The 21,065-nt window shown below is 41.1% G+C and overlaps 1 protein-coding gene across 1 annotated transcript in view; it reads left to right on the top strand.

Moving 5' to 3' along the window:
- Nucleotides 1-21,065, top strand: part of LOC126159705 (uncharacterized) — a 113,899-nt gene that overhangs the window by 78,485 nt on the left and 14,349 nt on the right. Inside the window, exon 5 of the mRNA XM_049916569.1 lies at nucleotides 3,356-3,543. Coding sequence (XP_049772526.1) covers nucleotides 3,356-3,543 — 188 coding nt within the window. The remainder of the gene's footprint in view (nucleotides 1-3,355; nucleotides 3,544-21,065) is intronic.

The raw sequence follows: 21,065 nt of genomic DNA, 5'->3' as shown, positions 1-21,065 counted from the left end.
TGGTGACATTAAAAGCAACGGTGGTAACATTAAGAGTGCAACGGGAATTCCACTGTTAAATGCAGAGGAGAGAGTAGATAGGTCGAAAGAATACACTGAAATCCTCTATGTGGGTGAAGATTTGTCTGATGTGATAGAAGAAGAAACAGGAGTCGATTTGGAAGAGATAGGGGATCCAGTATTAGAATCGGAATTAAAAGTACTTTGGAGGACTTACGGTCAAATAAGGCAGAAGGGATAGATAACATTCCATCAGAATTTCTGAAATCATTGGGGGAAGTGGCAACAAAACGACTATTCACGTTTGTGTGTAGAATATATGAGTCTGGCGATATACCATCTGACTTTCGGAAAAGCATCATCCACACAATTCCGAAGACGGCAAGAGCTGACAAGTGCGAGAATTATCGCACAATCAGCTTAACAGCTCATGCATCGAAGCTGCTTACAAGAATAATATACAGAAGAATGGAAAAGAAAATTGAGAATGCGCTAGGTGACGATCAGTTTGGCTTTAGGAAAAGTAAAGGGACGAGAGAGGCAATTCTGACGTTACGGCTAATAATGGAAGCAAGGCTAAAGAAAAATCAAGACACTTTCATAGGATTTGTCGACCTGGAAAAAGCGTTCGACAATATAAAATGGTGCAAGCTGTTCGAGATTCTGAAAAAAGTAGGGGTAAGCTATAGGGAGAAACGGGTCATATACAATATGTACAACAACCAAGAGGGAATAACAAGAGTGGACGATCAAGAACGAAGTGTTCGTATTAAGAAGGGTGTAAGACAAGGCTGTAGCCTTTCGCCCCTACTCTTCAAACTGTACATCGGGGAAGCAATGATGGAAGTAAAAGAAAGTTTCAGGAGTGGAATTAAAATACAAGGTGAAAGGATATCAATGATACGATTCGCTGATGACATTGCTATCCTGAGTGCAAGTGAAGAAGAATTAAATGATCTGCTGAACGGAATGAACAGTCTAATGAGTACACAGTATGGTTTGAGGGTAAATCGGAGAAAGACGAAGGTAATGAGAAGTAGTAGAAATGAGAACAGCGAGAAACTTAACATCAGGATTGATGGTCACGAATTCAATGAAGTTAAGGAATTCTGCTACCTAGGCAGTAAAATAACCAATGACGGACGGAGCAAGGAGGACATCAAAAGCAGACTCGCTATGGCAAAAAAGGCATTTCTGGCCAAGAGAAGTCTACTAATATCAAATACCGGACTTAATTTGAGGAAGAAATTTCTGAGGATGTACGTCTGGAGTACAGCATTGTATGGTAGCGAAACATGGACTGTGGGAAAACCGGAACAGAAGAGAATCGAAGCATTTGAGATGTGGTGCTATAGACGAATGTTGAATATTAGGTGGACTGATAAGGTAAGGAATGAGGAGGTTCTACGCAGAATCGGAGAGGAAAGGAATATGTGGAAAACACTGATAAGGAGAAGGGACAGGATGATAGGACATCTGCCAAGACATGAGGGAATGACTTCCATGGTACTAGAGGGAGCTGTAGAGGGCAAAAACTATAGAGGAACACAGAGATCGGAATACGTCAAGCAAATAATTGAGGACGTAGGTTGCAAGTGCTACTCTGAGATGAAGAGGTTAGCACAGGAACGGAATTCGTGGCGGGCCGCATCAAACCAGTCATTAGACTGATGACCAAAAACAAGAAAAAAAATTACTCGCAACTCTGTTCACTCCATGCCAAGACGTCTACAAGCTGCTATGAATGTCGACGGTATGTACACAGGCTACTATATTCTAGTTACGTAAATTACAAAGACGGTAACTTCATTTTTGTCTAGGTGTGCCAATACCTTCTTGATGTGCCGAGCAACTGATACCTTTTTGTAAAGAAATATTTTTGTTCGTGACAAATCAATTGTACTGAAAACACCTCATGTTTAGAATACTGTAAATTTCAAATTCCCTAACAGCGTCTTCCATCACCTTTGTATGTTTGTAATGTGTAATACACTACTGGCCATTAAAATTGCTACACCACGAAAATGACGTGCTACAGACGCTAAATTTAACCGACAGGAAGAAGATGCTGTGATATGCCAATGTTTAGCTTTTCAGAGCATTCACACAAGCTTACCGCCGGTGGCGACACCTACAACGTTCTGACATGAGGAAAGTTTCCAACCGATTTCTCATACACAAACAGCAGTTGACCGCCGTTGCCTGGTGAAAAGTTGTTATGATGTCTCGTGTAAGGCGGATAAATGGGTACCATCACGTTTCCGACTTTGATAAAGGTCGGATTGTAGCCTATCGAGATTGCGGTTTATCGTATCGCGGCATTGCCGCTCGCGTTGGTCGAGATCCAATGACTGTCAGCAGAATATGGAATCGGTGGGTTCAGGAGGGAAATACGGCACGCCGTGTTGGATCCAAACGGCCTCGTATCACTAGCAGTCGAGATGATAGGCATCTTATCCGCATAGCTGTAACGGATCGTACATCCACGTCTCGACCCCTGAGTCAACAGATGGGGACGTTTGCAAGACAACCATCTGCGCGAACAGTTCGACGACGTTTGCAGCAGCATGGACTATCAGCTCGAAGACCATGGCTGCGGTTACCCTTGACGCTGCATCACAGACAGGAGCGTCTGCGATGGTGTACTCAACGACGAACCTGGGTGCACGAATGGCAAAACGTCATTTTTTCGGATGAATCCAGGTTCTGTTTACAGCATCATGATGGTCATATCCGTGTTCGGCGACATCGCGGTGAACGCACATTGGAATCGTGTATACGTCATCGTCATACTGGCATATCAGCCGGTGTGATGGCATGGGGTGCCATTGATTACACATCTCGGTCACCTCTTGTTCGCATTGACTTCACTTTGTACAGTGGATGTTACATTTCAGATGTGTTACGACCCGTGGCTCTACCCTTCATTCGATCCCTGGCCAGCACATTCTCCAGACCTCTCACCAATTGAAAACGTCTGGTCAATGGTGGCCGAGCAACTGGCTCGTCACAATACGCCAGTCATTACTCTTGATGTACTGTGGTATCGTGATGAAGCTGCATGAGCAGCTGTACCTCACACGCCAGCCAAGCTCTGTTTGACACAATGGCCAGGCGTATCAAGGCCGTTACTACGGCCAGAGGTGGTTATTCTGGGTACTGATTTCTCAGGACTCAAGCACCCAAATTGCGTGAAAATGTAGTCACATGTCAGTTCTAGTATAATGTATTTGTCCAATGAATACCCGCTTATCATCTGCATTTCTTCTTGGTGTAGCTGGCCAGTAGTGTATAATGGTAGGTATACAAATACCTTTTGGTGCCGCTGTACGTCTGTTCATTTTGCGTGCTCTAGGGTATTTCGCCATCGGCAACTATATCGACGAGGAGGCGGCGAGCAGGTGGCTGCGACCGATGCGCGAGGACATCTACTGGGAGCGGAGCAACGTGGTGGTCCGCAAGGGCTGGCCGCACCTGCGACACCTGGACGCACTCATCGACAGGCTGCTCGACTCGGGGCTTCTGCTCGCTTGGGAGGGGCAGGTAAGGTTTTTTTGGACGTTATTCATTAGACATTCCATCTCTGATTGTCGGACGTCCTAGCCAATGGTAAACCTCAGTCTATTCTCCTCAAATAGTTATAGGCTTATAATTTGCTGTCAGTACCGTATCAGTACCAACATGTTCCAAAAAGCCGTGCATAAAAAAAAGTTCCGGGACCCATACCTCGGGTTATGTTGGTGAGGTAGAGTCAATTGTTATGGATAGCTCTTGAGCTAGATACCATTTGTATTCTCAACAGAATGATCGACTTACTGTAAATATCCTACAGTACAGGGTAAATGTTTGAATATTACACATTCCCTCCACCTTAGGCAAATGAAGCAAATTGGTTGGTTCTTTTTACATTAAACGTCATCTACGGTGCGCCTTAAGAGAATTTTGGAGGCAGAATTTATTTCATGGGCGTTCCCTGAGAAAATCCGATAGAAGCATTTTTACCAGGTTTTCGCAGTCAGCAGCGGTATCTAAAGGACTAATACTACAATTTTTACGATATACTCTCTAGACATTTATGCAGAAAAGTCACTGTTTTCCAAAATCGTTATCCGTCATCAACAAGCACCCAAAAAGCATGGTTTTCATGTACCACAACGGAGCCGCTGATTCTAAGACGGCTGTGGACAGCAAATGGCTCACATTCTTAAGATGTACGAGGTGCATTCAAGTTCTAAGGCCTCCGATTTTTTTTCTCTGGACTGGAAAGAGATAGAAACATGCGCATTGTTTTAAAATGAGGACGCGTTCATTGTCAATACATCCCAGAGATGGCAGCACCGTACGGCAGATGGAATTTTACCACCAGCGGCGAGAATGAGAACTGTTTAAATACTTAAAATGGCGACGTTTTCCTTACTTGAACAGCGTGCAACCATTCGTTTTCTGAATTTGCGTGGTATAAAACCAATTGAAATTCATCGACAGTTGAAGGAGACATGAGGTGATGGAGTTATGGATGTGTCGAAAGAGCGTTCGTGGGTGCGACAGTTTAATGAAGGCAGAACATCGTGTGACAACAAACCAAAACAACCTCAGGCTCGCACAAGCCGGTCTGACGACATGATCGAGAAAGTGGAGAGATTTGTTTTGGAGGATCGCCGAATGACTGTTGAACAGATCGCCTCCAGAGTTGGCATTTCTGTGGGTTCTGTGCACACAATCCTGCATGACGACCTGAAAATGCGAAAAGTGTCATCCAGGTGGGTGCCACGAATGCTGAGAGATGACCACATCGCTGCCCGTGTGCCATGTTTCCAAGCAATGTTGACGCGCAACGACAGCATGAATGGGACTTTCTTTTCGTCGGTTGTGAAAATGGATGAGACGTGGATGCCATTTTTCAATCCATAAACAAAGCGCCAGTCAGCTCAATGGAAGCACACAGATTCACCGCCACCAAAAAAATTTCAGGTAACCGCCAGTGCTGAAAAAATGATGGTGTCCATGTTCTGGGACAGCGAGGGCGTAAGCCTTACCCATTGCGTTCCAAAGGGCACTACGGTAACAGGTATATCCTACGAAAATGTTTTGAAGAACGAATTCCTTCCTGCACCAAAACCAAAACTTCCGGGAAGGGCTACACGTGTGCTGTTTCACCAAGACAACGCACCCGCACATCGAGCTAACGTTACGCAACAGTTTCTTCGTGATAACAACTTTGAAGTGATTCCTCATGCTCCCTACTCACCTGACCTGGCTCCTAGTGACTTTTGGCTTTTTCCAACAATGAAAGACACACTCCGTGGCCGCACATTCACCAGCCGTGCTGCTATTGCCTCAGCGATTTTCCAGTGGTCAAAACAGACTCCTAAAGAAGCCTTCGCCGCTGCCATGGAATCATGGCGTCAGCGTTGTGAAAAATGTGTACGTCTGCAGGACGATTACGTCGAGAAGTAACGCCAGTTTCATCGATTTCGGGTGAGTAGTTAATTAGAAAAAAAATCGGAGGCCTTAGAACTTGAATGCACCTCGTATGTCTAAGACGCCGAATTCGAATCGCCTTGAACATTTTCTTCGTACGTTTATCCGTGTCCGAGAAAATAAGATTCAAAATTACCCTACCTGTGTACGCATAATATACAAAATACTCACGTCGTTTATAAAGTGACGTATCACGGAGAAATATGCTGTAAAGTATCACTGTTATCATCAGGAGGGTTCTTGAGACCCCATATTTCAGTATTGTAGCGCACGAAAAATGTTTGTACACGTACAATCCGTTCTGAGGTGAAAATTGCTTTTGCCTTATTTCCGTTTCACAGAAATTATCTCCTCCCCCCATGAACCATGGATCTTGCCGTTGGTGGGGAGGCTTGCGTGCCTCACCGATACAGATAGCCGTACCGTAGGTGCAACCACAACGGAGGGGTATCTGTTGAGAGGCCGGACAAACTTGAGGTTCCTGAAGAGGGGCAGCAGCCTTTTCAGTAGTTGCAGGGGCAACAGTCCGGATGATTGACTGATCTGGCCTTGTAACATTAACCAAAACCACCTTGCTGTTGTGGTACTGCGAACGGCTGAAAGCAAGGGGAAACTACAGCCGTAATTTTTCCCGAGGGCATGCAGCTTTACTGTATGGTTAAATGATGATGGCGTCCTCTTGGGTAAAACATTCCGGGGGTAAATTAGTCCCCCATTCGGATCTCCGGGCGGGGACTACTCCAGAGGACGTCGTTATCAGGAGAAAGAAAACTGGCAATTCTACAGATCGGAGTGTGGAATGTCAGATCCCTTAATCGGGCAGGTAGGCTAGAAAATTTAAAAAGGGAAATGGATATGTTAAAGTTAGATATAGTGGGAATTAGTGAAGTTCGGTGGCAGGAGGAACAAAACTTCTGGTCAGGTGAATACAGGGTTATAAATACAAAATCAAATACGGGTAATGCGGGAGTAGGTTTAATAATGAATAGGAAAATACGAGTTCGGGTAAACTACTACAAACAGCATAGTGAACGTATTATAGTGGCCACGATTGACACGAAACCCATGCCTACTACAGTAGTACAAGTTTAATGCCAACTAGCTCTGCAGATGACGAAGAAATTGATGAAATGTAGGATGAGATAAAAAAAATTATTCAGGTAGTGAAGGGAGACGACAATTTAATATTCATGGGTGACTGGAATTCGACAGTAGGAAAAGGGAGAGAAGGAAACGTAGTAGACATTTCCAGGGGCAGATGTGGACTCTGACCACAATCTATGGGTTATGAACTGTAGATTAAAACTGAAGAAATTGCAAAAAGGTGGGAATTTAAGGAGATGGGACCTGGATAAACTGACTAAACCAGAGGTTATACAGAGTTTCAGGGACAGCATAAGGGAACAATTGACAGGAATGGGGGAAACAAATACAGTAGAAGACGAATGGGTAGGTCTGAGGGATGAAGTAGTGAAAGCTGCAGAGGATCAAATAGGTAAAAAGACGACGGCTAGTAGAAATCCTTGGCTAACAGAAGAAATATTGAATTTAATTGATGAAAGGTGAAAATATAAAAATGCAGTAAATGAAGCAGGCTAAAAGTAATATAAAAGTCTCAAAAATGAGATCGACAGGAAGTGCAAAATGGCTAAGCAGGCATGGCTAGAGGACAAATGTAAGGATGTAGAGGCTTATCTCACTAGGGGTAAGACAGATACAGCCTACTGACGGCCTTGGGAGAGCCAGTCCTGACTAAACTCTACCATCTGGTGAGCAATATGTATGAGACAGGCGAAATACCTTCAGACTTCAAGAAGAATATAATAATTCCAATCCCAAAGACTGCAGGTGTTGACAGATGTGAAAATCACCGAACTATCAGTTTAATAAGTCACAGCTGCAAAATACTAACACGAATTCTTTACAGACGAATGGAAAAACTGGTAGAAGCCGACCTCGGCGAAGTCAGTTTCGAATGCGTAGAAATATTGGAACACGTGAGGCAATACTGACCTACATTTCTAGCATTTGTAGACTTAGAGAAAGCTTTTGACAATGTTGACTGGAATACCTCTTTCAAATTCTATAGGTGGCAGGGGTAAAATACAGGGTGCAAAAGGCTATTTACAATTTGTACACAAATCAGATGGCAGTTATAAGGGTCGAGGGGCATGAAATGGAAGCAGTGGTTGGGAAGGGAGTGAGACAGGGTTGTAGTCTATCCCCGATGTTATTCCATCTGTATATTGAGCAAGCAGTAAAGGAAACAAAAGAAAAATTCGGAGTAAGTATTAAAGTCTATGGAGAGGAAACAAAAACTTTGTGGTTCGCCAATGACATTGTAATTCTGTCAGAGACAGCAAAGGACTTGGAAGATCAGTTGAACGGAATGGACAGTGTCTTGAAAGGAGGATATAAGATGAGCATCAACAAAAGCAAAACGACGGTATGGTATGTAGTCGAATTACGTCGGGTGATACTGAGGGAATTACATTTGGAAATGAGACACTTAAAGTAGTAAAGGAGTTTTGCTATTTGGGGAGCAAAATAACTGATGATGGTCGACGTAGAGAGGATATAAAATGTAGACTGGCAAAGACAAAAATTTGTTAACATCGAGTATAGATTTAAGTGTCAGGAAGTTGTTTCTGAAAGTATTTGTATGGAGTGTAGCCATGTATGGAAGTGAAACATGGGCGATAAATAGTTTAGACAAGAAGAGAATAGAAGCTTTTGAAATGTGGTGCTACAGAAGAATGTTGAAGATTAGATGGGCAGATCACGTAGCTAATGAGGAGGTATTGAATAGGATTGGGGGGAAGAGAAGTTTGTGGCACAACTTGACTATAAGAAGGGATTGGTTGGTAGGACATGTCCTGAGGCATCAAGGGATCACAAATTTAGTATTGGAGGGCTGTGTGGATGGTAAAAATCATAGAGAGAGACCAAGAGATGAATACACTAAGCAGATTCAGAAGGATGTTGGTTGCAGTAGGTACTGGGAGATGAAGGAGCTTGCACAGGATAGATTAGCATGGAGAGCTGCAGCAGACCAGTCTCATGACTGAAGACCACAACAACAACAACAGAATTTATCTATCAAAAGTTTACTAGCCCATAATGCTACTTTCGTATGAGTGATATGGCCTGCTGTAGCAGGGAAAAAAAGGCCAGCACAGAAAAAATATCGGACTGAAATGTGGCGTACCAGCAGCCTCATTGTCCTTTCCTCAGCAACTTTAAAATTGTTTCCAGAAACGTTGGCAAACGACCATATCCGCGTTCTTTTATACCGAGAGAGAAGGAGGCACAGACAGTGGAGAAGAGAAGGAAAATTTATAAATACTGGAAGATACCAAACAGTGGTTGTGGTATAGAAAGAGCGAATGAGACAATGGCAGTGCGAGAGAGAGGCACAAGCGGCGGTGGGACATAGGCCACAGTGACAGAACAGTGTTAGAAAGAGTAAAAGAGATATTGTCAGTGGGAGAGGAATAAAGATCAGAAGGAACTTTATGTGGTTGCGAGCCAGTAATAGTTAGAGGGAGTCTACGAACGTGACAACGAGGAAGCGAGAAATAGTAATAATGAGACGAGAAAGAAGCAGTGGAAACGAATGAATTAAGTAGTAGCCTATCAGTAGGAGAGAGCAAGGGGGAGACTGACAGTGACACGAGACAGTACTAGCAGAACAAAGGAGACTATGGCTATGTAAGAGTAGATTGTGGCGGGTAAAGAGAGACAAACAGATAATGACAACTGAGTTGGGTTGAAAAAGCGATTGAGAATGGGGAAGTGGGAGTGGATGGGTATGAACGACTTAAAGCGATCGACTTGTGGGTGTGAGCGAGTTACAGTTAGGGGAGTCTGTGGATATGAGAGGTGAGTTGCATGTTAAAAAGAGCGTGTACATGTTTACACGGCAAAGTTGTTGTGAAAAATTTCATAGGATGTAGAATGAGGCAATTGTCCCCCATTTTCAGTCAGTCTTTTACACAGGAGAACATTCTCCTTTTTTGTGCATTCAGGAATATTTCCCGCTGATCCTGTTTTGTTTTCTTTTCAATATACGTCATGATTCACCTTATTGAACGTGACGATATGGCTCCTAGGCTACGAAAGGGGTCGTTAAATAAATTATTTACAAAAGCAGCCATGCTGTTATTATTCAAGATATTCGTAAAGGTTTGCAGATCTACAAATTGCATCCACATGCACTGCGTCGCTCATTCCATTAAAGAAGAATATAAAGTTACATTAATGTCTTCAGAAGTGTGTTATACATTTTCAGCGCCTAACTACTCTTGAAAGCAGCATACGGTTGTAACTTGATTTATTCACGACACAAGGACAGGGAATTTAGAATTGCCTAACCGTTCGACGATCAATGAAGAACTTAGTGCAAACTATAGGGCAGATAGTTATCTTGCATTTGTTTTCCAAAACAAATATCTGTTACATGACATAAGAAAATTGTTATCCTTCTCTCGTTATGTACAAAACGTAAACTATCAACTTCTAAGACAACAGTTCGCAGTTCGTGGTCTCGCGGTCGCGTTCTCGCTTCTTTAGCACAGGGTTCCGGGTTAGATTCCCGGCGGGGTCAGGGATTTTTCGCCTGCCTCGAATGACTGCTTGTTTGTATTTTCCTAATCATTTCATCATCAATCATGCAAGTGGCGAGACTGGACCGAGCAAAGGTTGGGAAAGTGTGCGGGCGCTGATAACCGCCCCACAAACCAAATATCATGATCATGTTGTTGTGGTGATCTTCAGTCCTGAGACTGGTTTGATGCAGCTCTCCATTCTACTCTATCCTGAGCAAGCTTCTTCATCTCGCAGTACCTACTGCAGCCTAATTCCTTCTGAATCTGCTTAGTGTAATCATCTCTTGGTCTCCCTCTACGATTTTTACCCTCCACGCTGCCCTCCAATACTAAATTGGTGATCCCTTGATGCCTCGGAACATGTCCTACCAACCGATCCCTTCTTCTGGTCAAGTTGTGCCACAAACTTCTCTTATCCCCAATCCTATTCAATACTTCCTCGTTAGTTATGTGATCTACCCATCTAATCTTTCTTCTGTAGCACCATATTTGGAAAGCTTCTATTCTCTTCTTGTCCAAACTATTTATCGTCCATGTTTCACTTCCACACATGGCTACACTCCATACAAACACTTTCAGAAACGACATCCTGACATTTAAATCTATACTCGATGTTAACAAATTTTTCTTCTTCAGATACGCTTTCCTTGCTACTGCCAGTCTACATTTTATATTCTCCCTACTTCGACCATCATTAGTTATTTTGCTCCCCAAATAGTAAAATTCCTTTACTACTTTAAGTGTCTCATTTCCTAATCTAATTCCCTTAGCATCACCCGACTTAATTCGACTACATTCCATTATCGTCGTTTTGCTTTTGTTGATGTTCATCTTATACCCTCCTTTCAAGACACTGTCCATTCCGTTCAACTGATCTTCCAAGTCCTTTGCTGTCTCTGACAGAATTACAATGTCATCGGCGAACCACAAAGTTTTTATTTCCTCTCCATAGACTTTAATACCTACTCCGAATTTTTCTTTAGTTTCCTTTATTGCTTGCTCAATATACTGATGGAATAACATCGGGGATAGGCTACAACCCTGTCTCACTCCATTCCCAACCACTGATTCCCTTTCAAACCCCTCGACTCTTATAACTGCCATCTGATTTGTGTACAAATTGTAAATAGCCTTTCGCTCCCTGTATTTTACGCCTGCTACGTTCAATATTTGAAAGAGAGTATTCTAGTCAACTTCGTCAAAAGCTTTCTCAAAGTCTACAAATGCCAGAAACGTAGGTTTGCCTTTTCTTAAACTTTCTTCTTAGATTAGTCGTAGGGTCAGTATTGCCTCACGTGTTCCAACATCTCTACGGAATCCAAACTGATCTACCCCGAAGTCAACTTCTACCAGTTTTTCCATTCGTCTGTAAAGAATTCGTGTTAGTATTTTGCAGAATTCGCGTTAGTAATATTGAGTTAATAAACTGATAGTTCGGTAATTTTTACATCCGTCAACACCTGCATTCTTTGGGATTGGAATTATTATATTCCTCTTGAAGTCTGACGGTATTTCGCCTGTGTCGTACATCTTTCTCACCAGATGGTTGAGTTTTGTCAAGACTGGCTCTCCCAAGGCCGTCAGTAGTTCTAATGGAATGTTGTCTACTCCCTGGGCCTTGTTTCGACTCAGGTCTTTCAGTGCTCTGTCACACTCTTCACGCAGTATTATATCCCCCATTTCTTCTTCATCTACATCCTCTTCCATTTCCATAATATTGTCCTCAAGTACATCGCCCATGTGATGACCCTCTATTTACTCCTTCCACCTTTCTGCTTTCCAGTCTTTGCTTAGAACTGGGTTTCCATCTGGGCTCTTGATGTTCATACAAGTGGCTCTCTTTTCTCCAAAGGCCTCTTTAATTTTCCTGTAGGCTGTATCTGTCTTACCCCTAGTGAGATAAGCCTCTACATCCTTACATTTGTCCTCTAGCCATGCCTGCTTAGCCATTTTGCACTTCCTGTCGATCTCATTTTTGAGACTTTTATATTACTTTTAGCCTGCTTCATTTACTGCATTTTTATATTTTCACCTTTCATCAATTAAATTCAATATTTCTTCTGTTAGCCAAGGATTTCTACTAGCCGTCGTCTTTTTACCTATTTGATCCTCTGCAGCTTTCACTACTTCATCCCTCAGACCTACCCATTCGTCTTCTACAGTATTTGTTTCCCCCATTCCTGTCAATTGTTCCCTTATGCTGTCCCTGAAACTCTGTATAACCTCTGGTTTAGTCAGTTTATCCAGGTCCCATCTCCTTAAATTCCCACCTTTTTGCAATTTCTTCAGTTTTAATCTACAGTTCATAACCCATAGATTGTGGTCAGAGTCCACATCTGCCCCTGGAAATGTCTTACAATTTAAGACCAGTTCCTAAATCTCTGTATTACCATTATATAATCTATCTGATACCTTCTAGTATCTCCAGGCCTCTTCCATGTATACAACCTCCTTTTATGATTCTTGAACCAAATGTTAGCTTTGATTAAGTTATGCTCTGCACAAAATTCTACCAGGCGGCCTCCTCTTTCATTTCTTAGCCCCAATCCATATTTACCTACTATGTTTCCTTCTTTCCCTTTTCCTACTCTTGAGTTCCAGTCACCCATGACTATTAAATTTTTGTCTCCCTTCACTATCTGAATAATTTTTTTTATCTCATCCTACATTTCATCAATTTCTTCGTCATCTGCAGAGCTAGTTGGCATATGAACTTGCACTACTGTAGGAGGCGTGGGCTTCGTGTCTATCTTGGCCTGAAAAACGCGTTCACTATGCTGTTTGTAGTAGCTTACCCGCACTCCTATTTTTTTTATTCATTGTTGAACCTACTCCTGCATTACACATATTTGATTTTGTATTTATAACCCTGTATTCACCTGACCAAAAGACTTGTTCCTCCTGCCACCGAACTTCCCTAATTCCCACTATATCTAACTTTAACCTATCCATTTCCCTTTTTAAATTTTCTAATCTACCTGCCCGATTAAGGGATCTGACATTCCACGCTCCGATCCGTAGAACGCCATTTTTCTTTCTCCTAATAACAACGTCCTCTTGAGTAGTCCCCGCCCGGAGATCCGAATGGGGGACTATTTTACCTCCGGAATATTTTTCCCAAGAGGTCGCCATCATCATTTAATCATACAGTAAAGCTGCATGCCCTCGGGAAGAATTACGGCCGTAGTTTCCCCTTGCTTTCAGCCGTTCGCAGTACCAGAACAGCAAGGCCATTTTGGTTAATGTTACAAGGCCAGATCAGTCAATCATCCGGACTGTTGCCCCTGCAACTACTGAAATGGTTGCGGCCCCTCTTCAGGAACCACACGTTTGTCTGGCCTCTCAACAGATACCCCTGCGTTGTGGTTGCACCTACGGTACGGCTATCTGTATCGTTGAGGCACGCAAGCATTCCCACCAACGGCAAGGTCCATGGTTCATGGGGGGAAGCATGATCACGTAAGTCGACGAAATGCAAGCTATGTTGTCTTACTAGTAACAGACGACAATTTCTTTTTAATAGTGAGTTTGGTTAACTATAATAGTAGTAGTAATTTCGTCTGCTTCCGAACAAACAGAGAAAAACATTTCATGTCTTACAGTATTTGCTTGGTGCAGAATTTATGAAACGTATCAGTGAACAGCGTAAGTGCTGAATTTGTGCGCAAAACATTCGTAGCAATTTCATACAGTGAGGGGTTTTGAGAATAAATGAGTGCTGACGCTATCTCTTATTAATGTGTGCCTCTGATACCACCTTTTAGTGTGAGGCTTTAGGATACATTTTACGCATTAATATATGCAAATGTAGTATATTTGATCTGTAAATCGTGTAATATGATGATATTTTTGTAAATATTATTCTTTAAAAGGCAACATCTGTAATTACTTGTGTTGTTAGAAGGAGAAAAACCTTTGTTTCATATAAAGTCATAGAATGAACGTTAATTGCACAAGCTTGCCAGGCTATTATAAACTACTAATTGAAGACTTTGAAAGAAGTTTCTGGAGCGCACAACGCACAGAACTGCCTCAACGATGCGTTACGACAAGTGAAGGTTGGAGATCCATTGTTGTAATAAATGGTGGATATGGGCTGTATGATTTTGGTTTAGTTAAAGAGTGAATGATTTAATGAAGACAACCTTGACCACACATCACGATTATAATCACGAGTGCACAGATATCTAATTATGAAGATGTTGATTTGATGTTTGTTGGTGTGTAACATCGTTGTACGTTTGGAGACTTGTCAGGTATGAGGCGACTTAATGCTAGTTTTGGTCCGTGAAGTCAGTACAGTTCTGATCTTTCCAGAACTTTATTTTAGAAACTATCATACATGTTTTTTTTGGAAGGGAATTATTTTTACGTACTCACTAATCTAGAACTTCTTCAGTTAAGAAATAGAAACTTCGTTTTGTCAATTCTTTGACACTAAGATAGCAATTGTTTAGTTTACTTCTGAAAACTGACGCAGTTTGTTGCGACAATATGAAAGGAAGTACGATCAGCTATGACTGAAGGAGAAGATGCTGAACATAATCTGGTATTATTATTGATTTTGAAGCATAATTACTTTGAACTCACTAAAATAACGAGTTTGGATGTAGTTAATATTGTCAGAAGTGATCTAAAAAGTAAGTTCAAGCAACTGTTCACTTCTACTGGTTTGCTATCAAAATAATATTAGTTTGTTGAAAGTCCGAGACAGAGCTACTCTATTCATGAGACGTTACTGCAGAATGTTACCCTCGCTCCTACGAATTATTGTATAAATTTGTACACAGAACATGTGGATTAGCAAGAACAGTGGTTTACTATTCAATTTAGTTCCATGTGACTTCACAATCAAATCATTATGCTTTTTCTAATTCCTGCGATGTGACGCACTGCGTCAGGTTTGTGCCATTCATAAGTACCATTTGTTTGTGAGAAAACTTAAAATATTATTCTTTTGCCTTGAGAGCACGAGTTATGATAGTATGTTTGAAGAATACTTTCCGTTAAGGATACCTGCATGTAAATTAATCTAGTTAAGTGAGTACGTAATAGGTGCTATTAATGTTACACAATGGAAATAACTGTTTATACCAGTGACTAACCGTAAACTACATTATATAAATAATTAAATTTGTGTGTGGTTGAGTAATGTCATCCCCAATGATAGTTCAATGTTAGGCTCTACACAGGTCATATTTTCCTATGAATATCGTAAAATTGTGGAAACAGCATTTAATTATTTGTATTTTATTATTTTATTAAAGAGAAAGGACGGTAGGCTTTTATAATTGGCAATTAACCTTCTACCTAAATAAATGTAACGTATTGGCAAAATTAGGTAGAAAGACCAAGTATCGTATTATTACGTGACTGCAAAACAAATAATGGAAGCAGTCACGGCTGTTAAACATCTAACAGTAATATAGAGCACTTGCCCGCGAAAGGCAAAGGTCCCGAGTTGGAGTCTCGGTCCGGCACACAGATTTAATCTGCCAGGAAGTTTCATATCAGCGAACACTCCGCTGCAGGGTGAAAATTTCATTCAGTAATATCTCTCGGCTAGGGACCTACACGCACCTGCCACCGGTACAACAGATTCGTCAGGCGGGTTCCGGACCGAGCAGGGGCCAGCCTGTCGGCCGCCAGGCAGAGGCCAGATCGCACCAGCAGCCGCCAGGAGGCATTAGATACGCCGCTAGAGATCGCAAAGTACGCGGACTAATATATCGCGCATAGACATGTGATTGGAAATTGCGCGCACAGCATTCTGCCACGAGCAGCCCATTTAAAGTCACGCACAGACCACAAGCCAGTCTTCGTCGAGTAAGCCGCTGGGCCAGGCGTTGAGAGAAACCGCTCTTCCGCAGACAGGGGATTACTACGGTACATGCTGTAAGACGTGTCGCAGTCCACCGCCGCTTCACAGCCGAGTCGTCTTCACAGGACAGCGACAACACTCCAGACCATTACCAATCGACGTGTGACCTAAGAAGCCGAATCAACAGTCTGAATCTGTATATTATACGATGGTTGACTGTGGCTGCACCAAACTCTAAAAGACCTCATTAACTGTGAACATTGACTGTCACTGATTGATCTCTAACTCCAGAAAATACGAGCCATCCGCCAGACTAGTTAATGGTGGTATTAACTGTTGTTCTATTAGAAATGCCTTTCTGCCAAAAGTTAGTTTGTTGTCTGGGTATTTAGCCAGAACTTACTTTCTCTTGTTGTTCCTTATTTCGGCGTTCACTCTTGGTCATCACCACTAGAGAGGTACTTGTGTCTGTTGACACGAAATTATCTTTGTTTTTTTACGTCCTGAGAAGAGTTCTTGTACGCTGATTGAGGATATAGCAAACAGTACGCAAAACGATTATATAAAACAGATCGTAGGTAGGTCAGATGCCAGACAGATACATTGGAAGAATCCCAAGATAGCATAGTCCACCCACAAAGGAGGTAGCTTCCAAGGATTTTGTTCGACAAATATTTGAATAGTGCTCACCTCTCTGGCATCGATACCTGATAATTTTGACAGAGGAAGTAGAGAAGAGCAAAAAAAGAGCAGCTCGTTTTGTTGCAGGTTCATTTAGCAAGCGCGAAAGCGAGACGGAGGTGCACAGTGCCGTAGCCGATTCCAGTGGTAAACGCTACAAGAGAAGCGTTGTGCGTCGACGTGTAATTTGTGGTTAAAATTCCGAGAGCGTACGATCTTAGAAGTAGCAGCCTACATATTGCTCCCGTCTACGTTTACTTCACTATGGGACATTGAACGTAAAAGCACGTTCAAGCACACTCGGAGGCTTTCCAACACTCGTTCTTCCTACCGACCATTTCCGACAGCATCAGGAAAGGGGGTGGGTCACAATGGTGCACAAAGCACCCTCCACCAGCCACCATGAGGTTGGCTCTTTAGACTCACATTCCAATTATTTGCATTGTTATTCTCATTTGATCTATTTAATTCTCGCTTTATACATTATTAATAGTCACTTAAACAGCCATACTATCAAATATTTCAGAAGCTCAGAAGGTATAGTATTGATTCCTTCTGCACTTTTTCGAGCTCATAATTCAAATGCTTTGGCGAATTTCCGCAGTAAGACTATCATCTATCTCTTCTTCAGTTTCACCCTTATTTTTTTTCACATTTCTTGACACCTCACCTCTGTCGTGTAGGACTCCTATGTGGAGTTATCATGAGTATACTCCTTATTTTGCTTTTAACAAAAGTTTTCCAATCCTACTTCACATATCTCATTACATGATCCTTCTGAAAAGATAAGTTTAATATACATGAATACCGAGTAGTTTCCCTTCAGTTTTACGTTTCTTTAGTCCAGGATAATTTTGCCAGTTTTCGTGTTAACTTTATTCTTTCAGCTTTTTCTAGAATGCACCTGTGGTCTAGGAGTACCGTCTTTGATTAGCAGTTGAAATGCCTTCAGTCCATGATTAACGGCATGAGGATGCAGAAGGCAATGGGAAGCACCCGACTCGAATCTCCGGGAGGGGAATGCCAAGGAGGACGTGACCATGAGAAAAGATGCAATAACCAACGGAAAGATAACGTTATACTTGGTCGGCGGGTGGAATGTCATAAGCTTGAACGTGGTAGGTCAGCAAGAAAATCTGAGAAATGGAAACGCTCAATCTACCACAACAGACCAACACCACAACGATAGTCCAGGTACATATGCCGACGTCGACTGGAATGCGATCGTACGCGCGAAAATATGAGCTCGATACTAGGGATGAGAGAGGAGACAGTCTAATTGAGTCCAGCAGTAAATTTAAGCTAGTAATAGAGACTGCTCTGTTCAATAATCACAAGAGGAGGAGCTATACTTGGAAAAGGCCGAGAAATTCTGTAATATCTCAGTTAGATTACATAATGGTCAAGCAGAGATTCCGAAATCAGATACTGGATTGCAAGTACTACCCAGGAGCAGATATAGACTCAGATAACAATTTAGTACTGATGAAGATCACCTTGAAGTTTAAGAGATTAGTCAGAAAAAATCAATATGCAAATAAGTGGATACGGAAATACTAAAAGAGATACTTGAAGCTCTCTGAGGCTATTATAGACTCTTTGATAGGGAATAGCTCGGTAGGCAGTTCAGTTGAAGAGAATGGACATCTCTAAAAACGGCAATCACAGAAGCTGGAAACAAAACCCTAACTACGAAAAATATAACTGAGAAGAGACCATGATTAACAGAAGAAATACTTTAGTTGTTCGATGAAAGAAATAAGTACAAAAATGTTCAGGGGTATCCAGGAATACAGAAAAGCAAGTCCTGCAAGAATGAAACAAAAATAGGAAGTGCAGGGAAGCTATGGCGAAACGGCTGCATGAAAAATGTGAAGAAATTGAAAAAGATATGATCGTCGGAAGAACTAGCTCATACAGAAAAGTAAAAACAGCCTTCGGTGAAATTAAAAGCAAGTATGGTAATATTAAGAAGCAATGGGAATTCCACTTCTAAATACATAAGAGATAGTGAATAGGTAGAAAGAGTGCACTGAAGGCCTCTATGAGGGAAAAGACTTCAAGCGTATCTGTTTACGTGATAGAAGAAGAAAGAGTAGTCGACAGGGATGAGATAAGGGATCTGGCATTAGAACGAGAATTTAAAGAACTTTGGAAGACTTAAGATCGAATGAGGCAGAAGGGATAGATAACATTCCATCAGAAATTCTAAAATCATTAGGGGAAGTGGCAACAAAATGACTATTCACTTTGGTGTTTAGAGTCTATGAGTCTGGAAGTAAACCATGTGACTTTCCGAAAAACATCATCCACATAATTCCGAAGGTTGCAAGGGTCGACAAGTACGAGAATTGTCGCACAATCAGCTTATCAGCTCATACATCTAAGTTGTTGGCAGGAATAATCTAGAGGATGATGTTTTAAATGACAATCAGTTTGGCCTTAAGAAAGGTAAAGGCACCAGAGATGGAATTGTGTCGTTGAGATACATAATGGAAGAAGACTGAAGAAAAATCAAGTCACGTTCATAGGGTTTGCCGACCAGGAAAAAGCGTCCGACAATTTAATCAAATAAAAACATTACCTGTTAAGAAAGTTCAGTTAATGATTCTACACTTGTATATTTTAGGGAACGTTTGCCGCAGCTAAACTGGTATGAGCTGCACCGGGAACCTCACGCTGTTTTAAAAATTAGCCTATTTCAGGATACCTTTGTGAGTATTTTAAAAATCCATCTAAAAAGCCTCGGGTTACTAAAGATATAAAATGTCTTGTTAAGAGAAAAGGGAAATGTATCTTATAGGTACAAGAAATAATGATTCAGAAACAGTGAAATGTTATAAAAATTTCTGCACTGTATTAAGACAAGTTATTAACAAGTACAGAAGTATGTGCAATATAAGATTAGCACCTCTGGTGATAAAATTAAAACAGTTTGGAATACTGTTAAAATGCAAACCTGGCAACCGAGAGCACAGGAAGACTGTATTTCTATGAAAGTCAATCAAAAGTTTATTAACAAAAATTCAGAAGTAGAAAATATTTTAATAACCATTTTTCAGTTCTTTAGAGAAAAGAGGATCCAGTTGTTCGTTAGAATATGCAAGGCTGTACATGGAAGAGGCAATACCTATTCAATTTGGTAAAACTGAAATTCAACCCACCTCTCCTGCTGTAATTAAGAAAATATTAAATTCACTCTAAAGTAAAAGGCCACATGGAATTAATGGCATTTCCAATAAAGTACAAAAAGCTTGTTCTAAAAAGATAAGCAGGATTTTCAGTCACATATGTAGCAGCTCACTGAAACAGGGCATTTTTCCAGATAGACTGAAATATGCTATCGTTAAACCATTGCAAAGAAACAGGGGTAGCTCTAATGGTATCAGATACTGCCTAATCTGTCTTCTGACACCTTTATCCAAAATTCCTTATAAACTAATGTTTTAAAGAGTAGATTCAAATTTTTGTAAAAATAGAGTACTAAGGAAATGTCAGTTCTGTTTTCAGAAAGGTTTTTCAACAAAAATGTATATATATATATATATGCTTTCACTGAGGAAATATTAAAAGCTCTGAATAACAAAACACCACCCATTGAGATTTATTGTGATCTATCAAAAGTTTCTGACTGTGTGAATCATGAAATTCCTCTAGATAAACTTAAGTATTGTGGTATCAGTAGGGCGGTGCTCGAATGGTTTAACTCATATTTAACTGGAAGAATGCAGAAGGTTAAAATTAACAATATAGATAGTATGCAAAAATAAGCAGACTTCTGTAGTATCAACAATGGTGTCCCACAGGTTTCGGTCTTGAGTCTCTCATTATTCTTAATACATATTAATGACTTACCACTCTATATTCATGAATATGCAAAGCTAAATCTTTCTACTGATGATACAAGGTAATAATCACATCCAACAATAAAAATTAGCTGAATAAATTGTAAGTAATGCCTTTCAGAAAATTATTAAGTAGTTCTGTGCAAATTGGCTCTCACTAAATTTTGAGTAAACACAGTTTATACAGTTCTTTACAGCAAATGGCTTAACACCATTGATAAATATAGACTTAAGACAGAAGTATGTTGCTAAGGCAGAATATTCGAAATTTCTGGGTGTCTGCATTGATGACAAACTTAAGAACTTTGATGATCTGCTGAAACCTTTACTTTCAGCTACTTAGGCTATTAGGGTAATTGCAAATTTTGGTGACCAACACATCAGTAAATTAGCCTAATATGTAGATTTTCAGTCACTGCTTTCATATGGCATCATATTTTGGGTAATTCATCAATAAGAGGAAAGGTATTCATTTAACAAATGCATGTAATCAGGATAATAGCAGGAGAACACCCCATATCATAATGCAGACATTTATTTAAGTAACTTTAGATATTCGCAGTACCTTCGCGATATGTATGTTCACTTACGAAATATGTTATTAATAACCCTTCCCACATAGTGAAGTAC

Source organism: Schistocerca cancellata, chromosome 2 (genome assembly GCF_023864275.1).
Source record: "Schistocerca cancellata isolate TAMUIC-IGC-003103 chromosome 2, iqSchCanc2.1, whole genome shotgun sequence".
Classification (NCBI taxonomy): Eukaryota; Metazoa; Arthropoda; class Insecta; order Orthoptera; family Acrididae; genus Schistocerca; species Schistocerca cancellata.
The sequence above is the reverse complement of the archived record's forward strand: the minus strand, read 5'-3'. Positions and strand labels throughout refer to the sequence as shown.